The sequence below is a fragment of the Periophthalmus magnuspinnatus genome, chromosome 5, assembly GCF_009829125.3.
Source record: "Periophthalmus magnuspinnatus isolate fPerMag1 chromosome 5, fPerMag1.2.pri, whole genome shotgun sequence".
Taxonomy (NCBI): domain Eukaryota; kingdom Metazoa; phylum Chordata; class Actinopteri; order Gobiiformes; family Gobiidae; genus Periophthalmus; species Periophthalmus magnuspinnatus.
Genome location: NC_047130.1, coordinates 13340361 through 13353309, shown reverse-complemented (window position 1 = coordinate 13353309; position 12949 = coordinate 13340361). Strand labels below are relative to the sequence as shown.

Genomic DNA, 12949 nt, shown 5'->3' with positions numbered 1-12949 from the left:
TCCTCACAGGGTGACAACCTCGGTGGACGTCCTGGTGTCCATCTGTGTGATCTTTGCCATGTCCTTCGTGCCTGCCAGCTTCGTGGTCTTCCTCATCCAGGAGCGCGTGTCCAAAGCCAAGCACATGCAGTTCATCAGTGGGGTGCACCCTCTACTGTACTGGGTGGCCAACTTCATCTGGGACATGGTGAGACAGGTTTAGACTGAATTGAGACCCAGTTGTGACCCGGTTTAGACCTGTCTTAAACCTGGTTTAAATTGGGTTTAGATTGGTTTTAGATTGGGTTTAGATTGGGTTTACACCTGGTTTAGATTGATCTTAGACCTGGTTTAGGCCTGTTTTAGATTAGGTTTAAACCTGGATTAGATTGGGTTTAGACCTGGTTTAAATTTAGTTTAGACCTGGCTAAAATGGGGTTTAGGCCTGGCTCGGATTGGTTTTAGACCTGGATTAGATTGGGTTTAGACATAGTTTGGATTGGGTTTAGACCTGGTTTAGATTGGGTGTAGACCTGGTTTGGATTGGGTTTAGACCTGGTTTAGATTGGGTTTAGACCTGGTTTAGACTAGGTCGAGTAGTATTAGCCTCTGCCATTGATTTGATCTTTGATGTAGACATAGTTTGAGTCTTGTACTATTTTACTCCTGTAACTGTACTATAAACGGAGTATTTGTTTCTAGTGTAATTACGTGGTGCCAGCGACGCTCGTCATCCTCATCTTTGTCTGCTTCCAACAAAAGGCCTACGTGTCCTCCACCAACCTGCCTGTGCTTGCCTTGCTACTACTGCTCTACGGGTTAGTACTATAGCACATATACAGAATATTACAGTATTTTACTATCCTACTGCTACTGCTGCTCTACGGCTCAGTACGGTGTCCCACATACACTGTTTTACCATATTTTATCATAGACTGCTGTATATGCTGCGGTGATCAAGAATAATTTTTCAAAAACAAAATATTAATAGTTTTCATTATTGATTTCATTTGGTTTGGTGTATGTGTTCCTGGTCCGTCACTCACCTGATGTACCCTTTATAATAGAAGTATTTGTTGTAGTAGTAGCAGTAGTAGTAATATTGCAGTATTTGTGTTCCTAGCTGGTCCATCTTGTAGTAGTAGTACTTATATTGCAGCATTTGTGTTTCAACTGGTCCTACACTCCCCTGATGTACCCCCTGTAGTAGTAATAGTACTTGTAGTAGTAGTGCTTATATTTGTGTTTCAGCTGGTCCATCACTCCCCTGATGTACCCCGCCTCGTTCTTCTTCACGATCCCGTCCACAGCCTATGTGGTCCTTACCAGTGCCAACATCCTGATCGGCATCAATGGCAGCATCTCCACCTTCGTCATGGAGCTCTTCGGAAACAACGTCAGTACTGTTCAAATCTGCCTGTATCTCAGAAGGTGTAGTGTAGTGTATTTTGAATGTATTTGTGGCTGTTGTGTTCAGGAGATCGGAGGCATTAATGACATCCTGAAGAATGTTCTACTGATCTTCCCTCACTTCTGTCTGGGCCGAGGACTCATCGACATGGTGAAGAACCAGGCCATGGCCGACGCACTCGAGAGGTTTGGTAAGGAAACATCAAACAGACAAACAAACCAACAGCCGGGCTGTGTCAGTGTGGAGCAGAGCGGCTGGTACTGGCTCTGCATGAGGCTGTCTGATGGTGCACTACACAGTCCGTGATGAAAACTCATTATTTTGATTGGCCATAGCATAGTTGTAGCATGCTGTGTTAAACTCTAGAACAGTGGTGTCCATATTCCAGATAGTGGGAGTAGATTGCAAAGCCCTGTCTGTTTATGTTAATGTCTGGCGTAAAAGTGGATAAATGCACTGAATGACCAGTTACACAAAGGTTCACAATAGCGCCACTGCAGTGGTGCTGGTGGAGGTGCTGTGGCGTCCTGTATTCTTTCTGTTGTGAGTCTATTTTTGCTGGACGTCGGAGCCCACCACCTATCTGGGTCGTGTCGTTTCGATCGTGTCGTTTTAGCCTGCATTATGCACTGCTGTCATTTTTCCAGATGAAGATATATGTATGAATGAATGAATGAATGAGCTGACTCACTGCCAAACTAAATTTACCTGTTGGTACCAATGAAGTAACCTTGAACCTTGAACCTTGAGACTCTAACTCTGTGCTTCCAGGGGAGAACCGGCTGCGCTCGCCTCTGGAGTGGGACATGGTGGGAAAGAACCTGTTTGCAATGGCCGTGGAGGGTGTGGTCTTCTTCATCATCACAGTCCTCATCCAGTACCGCTTTTGCATCAAGCCCAGGTCAGATCCATGGTTCAAGTCCATTCTGTCTGTCCGTTCAAGTCTGCTTTTGTGCCTTTGTGCAAAACACTTCTTCCCCGCCTTGTGTGAGTACAGAGTCTACACATTATAAAGGAGCACAATGCATCCACCTGCTTGTCTCTATGGAAATATTATTACTTTACCTGGAATGTTCCACAGTATGGCATTAGGGTTAGTTTCTTTATTTATGGAATTACTGAGTAACACTCCTCTAGAAGTTACAGTGAAATAAAGACTTTTAAGCCATCTTAAAAGGTGCACCAAATTTAAATTATCTGACAAAACAGTGTCAAACAGTCATAAATTTCGACCAACCTAATCTAAACAAATATTCAAAAGTCATTTCAACAATAGTAGATACTCCTTTTTGCAGCCACTCTTTTGTCAGTCTGCCCCATGGAGGCTGTGACTCAGTGGTGATGGTGTCCCTGTGTGTTTCCAGGCCCACCAGCTCCCTACACAAGCTGGGCCCTCTGGGAGACGAGGACGAGGACGTGTCGAAAGAGAGGCAGAGGATCGTCCATGGCTTGGGACATGGGGACATCTTGGAGCTGCGCGAGCTCACCAAGGTCACTACACTGAGCACTGGCTCAATCCTGCTGTAGTGCTGCTGTAGTCCTGGTTTGGTCCCGGGTTTGGTCCTGGCTTATGCCTGGTTTAGCGCTGGTTTAGCTCTGATTTGACCCTGGTTCATTCTTGGCTCAGTTGTGATGTAGTCCTTGTGTAGCCTGCTGTTGACCTCCTGTTGACCTGCTGTGTACCTGCTGTGTACCTGGCTTAATCCTGGTTTGGTCCTGGTTCAGTTGTGGCTCAGTCCTGGTTTGGTCTTGGCTCAGTCCTGATTCGGTCTTGGCTCAGTCTTGGTTCAGATCTGGTCCTGGTTTACTCCTGGTTTAGTCTTGGTTCAGTAGTTTTGTTTTGTTTAAAAATGTCTTTCTATACACATTTCTTGAGCATAAACAATACAGACTTTTAATCATGTCCATTCAACAAAAAAGCCTCCTTTGTCTTGGGTCTGTTCCAAACCACAGTCTTCTACTGACAGAGGATTGGCTGTGGACCTCTGCATTAAAGCACCCAAGCTGATCACTGACAATCAGACATTATTTAGTCTTTATAGGAACCATTTTGAGGACTTTTGCTCAATAAAAAAGTTAAAATAATTCTAACTGACTTTGGAGAGGCAGACAGGCATAATATACAGGATTACTGATGTTACAAAATACTCATGGTGCCATGTGTCTGTTTCTGAATGACTTGTGCTTTTGTTGTAGGTGTTCAAGGCTAAGCAGAAGCCTGCTGTGGACCGCCTCTGTGTGGGCATCCCCCCTGGAGAAGTAAGACCCCCTCTCCTCTTTAGCTTCACTTGTATTGTATGAGGGGTTTATGACTGATGGAGGACTTGGTTTGTTTTGAGTTATGAGAAACATCGGAATTCTGTGTTCTGATTAGTTGTTTATATTTTGTCCTGGCTCTGATTGGCTGTTCCTTTGTTGCCTTGCAGTGTTTCGGTCTGCTGGGTGTGAACGGAGCCGGGAAAACCACCACGTTCAAAATGCTGACAGGAGACACTCTGGTGACTAGTGGAGAGGCCTTCCTCAACGGCAAGAGGTGAGCCTGGTGTAGTCCTGGTGTAGTCCTGGTGTAGTTCTGGTGTAGTCCTGGTGTAGGCCTGGTGTAGTCCTGGTGTAGTTCTGGTGTAGTCCTGGTGTAGTCCTGGTGTAGTCCTGGTGTAGTCCTGGTGTAGTTCTGGTGTAGTCCTGGTGTAGGCCTGGTGTAGGCCTGGTGTAGTCCTGGTGTAGTTCTGGTGTAGGCCTGGTGTAGGCCTGGTGTAGGCCTGGTGTAGATCCGGTGTAGACCTGGTTTACAGAACAATGAGACCTTGTTTAGACCTAGTTAAGTGCTGGTTTACTCCTGGTCCAGGTTTAACTCCCCTCCCCCATTGTCTCTGAATGGCCAAAAAGCCATCTTCTGATCTTATTCATAATCTTTAATCTGGACCACAGTAAACCGATCAGTAAGAGAGCGATTCAAACAGAAGGTCTCGGAGCAGCTCCACTCACACTCTGGAGCAAGGTGACTGTGGTGGACCTTGGGCCGTCCTACTCAGTCCATGGTCACAGTAAAAGTGCATGCTAGGGGAAGCCCTGTGAATACACATGCATTCACAGGGCTCTGTCTGTTCGTTTGAAGAGTGCTGTTATAGAAATAAGTTCGCCGATGAGCTGTTGGACTCTCACATGGCTCATGGTGCGTCTGGCCCTCGTCGGGCCACAAACCAGGGTCACTGTTTGCGGTGAATGGGGACAGTGGTGTTTTGCTCCGGCTGGGCCTCAGATTATGTACTCCTCAGTAGATTTAATACTTTAATCCAGTGTTGCTCCATGTTTTTGTGCAAACCCCTGGATCAGTACTGCCCTGTTTCCTACACTACTGCACTGTACTATACTTCTACTATATTGTACTGTACTTCTACTGCATACTGAGGAAGTAACTAAACACATACATAAAAAAATATATACTCAGAATATGGATTTTTAGTAACTGTACATTTGTTACTTTGATATGATGGTATTATTAAGTAAACAGTTAATACAACGACTGTTGCAACATGCATAAAGCTGTTGAAGCTTCATGAAGGTGCATCAGAACAATCAGGTTTTCTTTGGAGACAGCAGGTGAATTCTTGTACTTCAAAGAGAGGTTACTCCCAAAGATGGTAAAATGATTAGCCCAAGGACTCCGAGGCTGAGAGTTTCCCATTAAAAAGCCTTTATTGGAACATGGCTTATTTAATCAAAACACACCACTGCCTTTCAGCTCTGTCAGGCCTTATTCAGGGTGTTTGAAGACACAGGTGGGGGTTCAGCACTGCACAGACCAGGGACAAGCACACAGGTTTTCATTACTGAATACCAAAAACCCCTAAATATTATGTATTATATTATAATGCAATTCAACATAAAAGTATTCAGAATACAGTACTCTGATTGGACCATGTATCAGAATATGAAACAAAATGCATATTAAAGTAGGTATTCAATATTCTATATGTCAATACATTAGTAAGTATGGTATTCTTCCCAACACTGTATACATGTCTAAAATACTTAGCGGAACAATGTCACTACTGCTACTTTACTCAAGGCCCATATTTGTCCTGTGTGTCAGTATTCTGCGTGAGATCGATGAGGTGCACCGAAACATGGGCTACTGTCCACAGTTCGACGCAGTGAATGAACTCCTTACAGGACGAGAACATCTGGAGCTGTACGCCGTCCTCCGTGGAGTCCCAGAGGAGCAGGTCTGCGACGTAAGTACCACACTCATGTCTGTATTGGCTCTGCTCCTCTGGCTCTGTGCTCAGGTCTGCTTCTCTGTCTCTCTGCTCCTCTGTCTCTCTGCTCCTCTGTCTCTCTGCTCCTCTGGCTCTTCTCTGCTCCTCTGGCTCTCTGCTCCTCTGTCTCTCTGCTCCTCTGTCTCTCTGCTCCTCTAGCTCTCTGCTCCTCTGGCTCTCTGCTCCTCTGGCTCCCTGCTCCTCTGGCTCTGTGCTCTTCTGGCTCTGTGCTCATGTCTGCTTCTCTGGAGCTCTGCTCCTCTAGCTCTCTGCTCCTCTAGCTCCCTGCTCCTCTAGCTCCCTGCTCCTCTGGCTCTGTGCTCCTCTGGCTCTGTGCTCCTCTAGCTCTCTGCTCCTCTAGCTCCCTGCTCCTCTGGCTCTGTGCTCCTCTAGGTCTCTGCTCCTCTAGTTCTCTGCTCCTCTAGCTCCCTGCTCCTGTGCTCTTCTGGCTCTCTGCTCCTCTGGCTCCCTGCTCCTCTGGCTCCCTGCTCCTCTGGCTCCCTGCTCCTCTGGCTCCCTGCTCCTCTGGCTCTGTGCTCATGTCTGCTTCTCTGGCTCTCTGCTCCTCTAGCTCTCTGCTCCTCTAGCTCTCTGCTCCTCTGGCTCCCTGCTCCTCTGGCTCCCTGCTCCTCTGGCTCTGTGCTCATGTCTGCTTCTCTGGAGCTCTGCTCCTCTAGCTCTCTGCTCCTCTAGCTCCCTGCTCCTCTAGCTCCCTGCTCCTCTGGCTCTGTGCTCCTCTGGCTCTGTGCTCCTCTAGCTCTCTGCTCCTCTAGCTCCCTGCTCCTCTGGCTCTGTGCTCCTCTAGGTCTCTGCTCCTCTAGTTCTCTGCTCCTCTAGCTCCCTGCTCCTGTGCTCTTCTGGCTCTCTGCTCCTCTGGCTCCCTGCTCCTCTGGCTCCCTGCTCCTCTGGCTCCCTGCTCCTCTGGCTCCCTGCTCCTCTGGCTCTGTGCTCATGTCTGCTTCTCTGGCTCTCTGCTCCTCTAGCTCTCTGCTCCTCTAGCTCTCTGCTCCTCTGGCTCCCTGCTCCTCTGGCTCCCTGCTCCTCTGGCTCTGTGCTCATGTCTGCTTCTCTGGCTCTCTGCTCCTCTGGCTCCCTGCTCCTCTGGCTCCCTGCTCCTCTGGCTCCCTGCTCCTCTGGCTCCCTGCTCCTCTGGCTGCCTGCTCCTCTGGCTCCCTGCTCCTCTGGCTCTGTGCTCATGTCTGCTTCTCTAGCTCTCTGCTCCTCTGGCTCCCTGCTCCTCTGGCTCTGTGCTCATGTCTGCTCCTCTGGCTCCCTGCTCCTCTGGCTCTGTGCTCATATCTGCTTCTCTGGCTCTCTGCTCCTCTGGCTCTCTGCTCCTCTGGCTGTCTGCTCCTCTGGCTCTCTACTCCTCTGGCTCGCTGCTCCTCTGGCTCTCTGCTCCTGTCTGAAGTGTACTTTTTGGTCAGGTTGCAGAGTGGGGGATCCGGAAACTTGGTTTGGTGAAGTACGCTGATAAAAAGGCGGGAAGTTACAGCGGAGGTAACCTGAGGAAACTGTCCACAGCCATGTCCCTCATCGGAGCGCCCCCTGTGGTTTTTCTGGTACGTTACACAAAAACTTATTACTTACTTACTACTACTATTGCTTACAGACATCATCTTTAAAGTCACAGTGTGTAACCTTTTTGCCCAAAAAATACACTTATATAAAAAAACATGACTATTTATTGCACTGATAAATGCATCCTTACGTTGCCATAAACTGGACTCTTATTTGCTGCTACTTGTTTCCATGGAAATGTTATTTCTTTGGCAAAAATATTCTTCAGTATAAGATAAACAGTATCTATTTCCATGAAGATTGTTTGGTTTTATTTTTCTATTTCCATGGGATCATAAAGGAGACGTGCCACCTCCAGTAATTTCCATATTGTAGCTTTAAGACTGACCTCAGAGTTTGGAGTAGAACGGCATACTGGTCACCATTTACTCACTTAAAGTTGTACTTCAAGTTGTGTTTGAGTAAACTTTAATCGCTTATTATCTGGTCAGACCCTGTTTTCACCTCCACCGCTACCCACTGTGACGTACTTACTATGTTCTCTAATTTTAGTTTCTTAATCTATGATGTGTGTTCAATTCAGCAGCGTTGCATAGTTATTTTGGTACAATTTTTTTTTAATCTGCAGCTTGCTTGTGTGATGTGCAGCTATCTATAGGAGGGGCCAACAGCATACGCCGTTATGTTGTGATGATGTTTATAGTATTAGCGGACTTGTTTCTTTTAAGTTGTTTTAGATGAATTTTGTAATTTATGACATAATGACCCACGGGCGTCATAGATTGCAACTATATAGCACTCATAAACACAATATTCAATCAATCTCCATGGAGACAAGCCACAAGGCCAAGTCAGATCTGTGGATAGACGACCTTGATCACATTAAAAATGCATGTATTTAAGGTATTTTGAGCAATAAAAGCACATGTAATTAAATAAATCCAAGATCGGTCAGTTTAATGCCATACTGCAGAACTTTTACAGTGGCCCTTAATTCAAGATATTATCTTTAATTTTTTTCTGTAATGTCTTGGTGTGGTCAAAACTGCTCAAATTCTGATTTTTTACTTACTTTTACTGTTAAGTATCACTACAGTAAAAATACTGCAGTAACGGTAGTAGTTGTAGTACTTTGGTTTCTACCCCACGCTGAAATATTCTTGAGAAACCTTGTATGGTGTCAGTTACATAATGGCATTGACCAATCAGAGGACTTAAAGATTAAGACCAAGAAAAGTGGGACACAACATTCATTTAGGAGAAAGTATTTAAACAAGTGAGGACAGAGGAGGCGAGGAGGGAAGGAGAGAGGAAGACTAAAGAGAGGAGACAGAAGAGAGGACGTAAGGAGAGAAGAGAGGAGACACAGAGAAAGGAGACACGAAGAGCATACTTGGGAGTGGACATAAGGAGAGAGGAGAAAAGTAGAAAGAAGATAGGGAGGGAGAAGCAAGGGAGAAAGGAGACTAAAAAGAGGAGACTAGGAAGCAATAAATGTCTTTTTACAGAAGTAGTGATGTTTTTAACTGACTTTGTACCTGTTTGGCTGCTCTCCCTTGTCTTGTCTGCTCTCTGATTGGCTCACCTTTCCTGACTTCACCCGGATTGGCTCTCCTGCCTTGGGCTGCTCTCTGACCGGCTCTCCTCCCTTGGGCTGCTCTCTGATTGGCTCTCCTCCCCCGGGCTGCTCTCTGACCGGCTCTCCTTCCTTGGGCTGCGCTCTGGTTGACTCTCCTTCCTTGGGCTGCCCCATGCTGCTCCTCCTGCTCACCTTCTCACTGCTCTTCCTGGTTCACCTGTGGGCGCTGGTGTCTCTGGCCGTGGACCTGGTTCTAGGACGAGCCTACCACAGGCATGGACCCCAAAGCCCGCCGCGCCCTCTGGACCTGTATCCACGGACTCATCAAGACTGGCCGCTCCATCGTCCTCACGTCACACAGGTGAGACAGGACTAGGGCGGGACTAGGGCGGGACTAGGGCGGGACTAGGGCGGGACTAGGGCGGGACTAGGGCGGGACTAGGGCGGGACTAGGGCGGGACTAGGACGGGACTAGGACGGGACTAGGACGGGACTAAGGTTAACTTAAACTAACCTAGTTCACTAAAACATGTCATATACAAGCCAGGTCAACAACAAGCTGTTGTAAAGCAAGCCTAACTGTGTGTTTGTGTTGCAGCATGGAGGAGTGTGAGGCCCTGTGCACCAGGATGGCCATCATGGTGAATGGGAGGTTTCGCTGCCTGGGAAGTGTACAGCATCTCAAGAACAGGTCAGCGCTCCCTACTGGACACTCTGGGATTAGCTGTATATACAAATCTCTTCAGCACTTAAAGGACATATTCTGAATTCTATTGTTTTTAGTCTATAAACATACCTTTCATGTTTTAGGAACTTAAGATAAGGCTCATATAGAAAATGCAGTATTTGGTATCCTGTGCTCCTCTGCTTGTATCCAGTGCTCTTAATTTAAATAGTTCATTGCTGCTACTGGCAGCTATTGAACAACTAGCAAATTAAGCAACATGCCCTAATATATTCATGCAACTGGGTATTTTTACCCAGTTTGACAACCGACATGCCCACGAGTCTGGTGATGATTTAGTTAAAAACCACCCTCCACCAGAAAAGTTACACCTTTTAAGTTACATTTTAGGCATGGGGCACAATTTCAGTACCTTCATAACATAACGTGAGTAATACAGAATTAACTTTTAATGTCCAAAAAGAGGTATGGAGTTTTGTTTTCTTGTTTTTAATATACTTTTATTGAAACATTATTGATACTTTGCAGTGACATCACGATGGGGGTGTTCTTTTATGGTTGTTCTATGGTGGAATGTTCAGCAGTGGTGCACACATTAACTATAACTCCTAGAAAGGTTTTAACATTGTCTGGAAAACTCAAGATAAACTAAAATGGATTTAAACAAGCGCCAGGGGCCTCTGATCAATATGAGCGTTCATGGTTCTGTTCAGGAGTTTGATTTAGAAAAAAATAGAGTAAATTTTGCATAATACAGGACCTTTAAAAAGACAATTAATATAAATAGTTGAAAATGGAAGCCAAGCACATTTGCCCCTGGTGCCCTCTGACCCCTATGATGTGGCTGTGCAGATTTGGAGATGGCTACACCATCGTGCTGCGGGTGGCCGGTCCGGACCCAGACCTGGTCCCGGTGCAGAAGTTCATAGAGTCCTCACTCCGTGGCAGTATCCTCAAAGAAAAGCACCGTAACATGCTACAGTACCAGCTGCCCTCCCGCCTCACCTCCCTCACACACATCTTCAACACGCTCGCCCTGCACAAGAGCCGGCTCAGCATTGAGGACTACTCTGTGAGCCAGACCACGCTAGACCAGGTACTGAGCCTGAGCCAGGTCTAAAACGGTTCTAAACCAGATCTAAACAAGGAATGACCCAGGACTGAACCAGATCTAAACTAGAACTGAGCCAGATCTGGACCAGATCTGGACCAGGTCTGAACCAGGTCTGAACCAGGTCTGAACCAGGTCTGAACCAGGTCTGAACCAGGACTGAACCAGGACTGAACCAAATCTAAACCTGAACTAATTTAGGTCTGAACCAGGACTAAACTAAGATTGAACCAGGACTAAACCAGGTCTGTTCTTATATTTCAGGTCTTCGTGAACTTTGCCAAAGACCAGAGCGATGACTATCACTCCAAAGATGCCTCGGTGCGACGCAAAGACCCACCCCTCACAGTCACCGTTGACCTATCATATGACGAGGAGACGGTCATGTGACACTCCATTCCTCACCCCCTGGACTCTAAACCCCACCCACCCGTCCTTCCTTAAACCCTGCCCCTTTGAGCCAGTCAATGCAAAAACAAAGACATTTCTACAAAGTGTTAAAACTTGAACGACTGCTGCCTTGGATGGAGGACTCCACTTCATCTCCGACTTTGTTTTGTTCGAATCATTTCAGAAATTTTACTGAAAAAGCCAATTTTATAAAGGAATGTTTGATTATGTTTTTAAAAATGTTTTTATTTATGTCAAATCCAAACTTGTGCTGATGTGATATTGGCAAGTTACAAGGTTTATTTTCGGTCTGTGCTCTGAAGGAAGCGAGGTAGGAGGTGAGAGAAGGAACTAGGAGACTGCTTAAGGTTCTATTTTCCTACCTATTTCAGTATTGTACTTAAGGGCCCATATTATGCTATATTCTGATCTAGGTTATAATGTTTCCTCATCACAAGCAGACCTGGAGTTGTTTTGTTTCATTCACACATGTTTAACACAAACCCTGCATATTTAGGCTGAGTTCTTCTCTCAAACAGAAAACACTCTGTTCCCCCTTATGATGTCATCATACAGGAAGTGCTCCACTGTGTTTTTAAAATCCAGCCCTAGACTATACAAAAGGTAAAAGGAGCTCTTAACTTGAAAAGTACCACTTCATGACATCACAAGGTGGAACAGAGCATTTTGACCTTTGGAGATGTAGACAGACTAATAATAAAGTGTTATTCAAACATGTGTGAATGAAACAAAACACAACTCCAGGTCTGTTTTGGGGGAGATAACAGCATTATAACATGGTTTAAAGATCACAGGAGTACTTTGGTGTAATATAGGACCTTTAAGCCCCTTAAAGTGTTGTGAGGCCAGGATTGGTCATGTCACTAAATGCACTGAATAAGGTTAGTAGATGATATCCGTTAATGCACAACCAATTACTCAAGGAATTAGTTGATTGATCTGAAGGATTTGTAGTTTTTTCCTAACTGTTCCAAATGCTTAAATTTACAGCAAATTTTTATTTTTAAATATTCTCATTTAATTTGTTTTCTGTTGTGGTCTAGTCTGTTTCAAGACTTGTCGACAACATGACACATTTTAATTGTATTCTTATTTTAATACAGCAGACACAAGCAGAATGGGTCTTCTTGGATTAAAAAAATATTTTATATGAAGATATGGGAGCATCTAGTGGACATCTGAGGAACTTTACAGTTTAGGAAGGCAGCACTAAACTAGGAAGCATCCCACAAAGGAAGGACGTAAAGGAGGTAGACATGGAGGAGGACAGAGCACTTCAGAGTACAGACCTGTGTCCAATCAAGAAGTTGATTTTGTAGTTTTTTAAAGTGTAAAAATAAATACCTCGTTCCAGTCTCCCTGTCTCTGTTTAGTATAAAGAGTCTTAAAAGGAATGAATCTAAACGATGGCTAAACTTGGGCAAAACTATTAAAATCCTCTCACTGTTTCTTAGAATTGGTCATCAATTTAATGCTCCATGCACAATTACTAGTTTTTATATTAAGCCTACTCATATTGAAACTAGAGCAGATATCGATACTAGAAAAGTTTTTAAAAGCTTTAGAATGATCTTGAGCTGTATCAGAACAAGTATAAGACACATAGACTAGTATACACCCATGGACGACTGAGGGATTACACAGATGTAAGGCCACACGAGAATAGAAAACGTACTACTATTTAATGTGGAAACTCACAGTATATTTTGTGTATATATATATATATTTTATATATATTATAAAATCATCTAGTATTCCTTAGTATTGGGCTTGGAATAGTAAAAACCTAGGTTTGTTCTGAAGGCTTGCTCAGATCATAGCTCCTAGGTCCTAGTCCCTAACTCTTTTACTTGACTGACCACGTGACGTACCTCCAAAGGTAGAGTTCTAGTTCCACAGGAAAAGGAGCTTCAGCTGCCCCTGGAGAGTCCAATAGATCAATGGGAGAATCCGACAGTCCTAACCAGCGGGATCAACGGGGCAGTCACGTGAT

General features: G+C 45.2%; 1 protein-coding gene across 1 annotated transcript in view; it reads left to right on the top strand.

The window, feature by feature from the left end:
- LOC117371415 (phospholipid-transporting ATPase ABCA1-like) overlaps positions 1–12044 on the top strand; it is a 51628-nt gene extending 39584 nt beyond the window's left edge. Inside the window, exons 36-49 of the mRNA XM_033967096.2 lie at positions 10–187; positions 682–797; positions 1231–1375; positions 1457–1580; positions 2162–2291; positions 2755–2881; positions 3587–3649; positions 3817–3923; positions 5484–5625; positions 7077–7211; positions 9007–9110; positions 9348–9440; positions 10287–10530; positions 10810–12044. Coding sequence (XP_033822987.1) covers positions 10–187; positions 682–797; positions 1231–1375; positions 1457–1580; positions 2162–2291; positions 2755–2881; positions 3587–3649; positions 3817–3923; positions 5484–5625; positions 7077–7211; positions 9007–9110; positions 9348–9440; positions 10287–10530; positions 10810–10935 — 1834 coding nt within the window. The 3' untranslated portion in view covers positions 10936–12044. The remainder of the gene's footprint in view (positions 1–9; positions 188–681; positions 798–1230; positions 1376–1456; positions 1581–2161; positions 2292–2754; positions 2882–3586; positions 3650–3816; positions 3924–5483; positions 5626–7076; positions 7212–9006; positions 9111–9347; positions 9441–10286; positions 10531–10809) is intronic.
- The last annotated feature ends 905 nt before the right edge of the window (positions 12045–12949 follow it).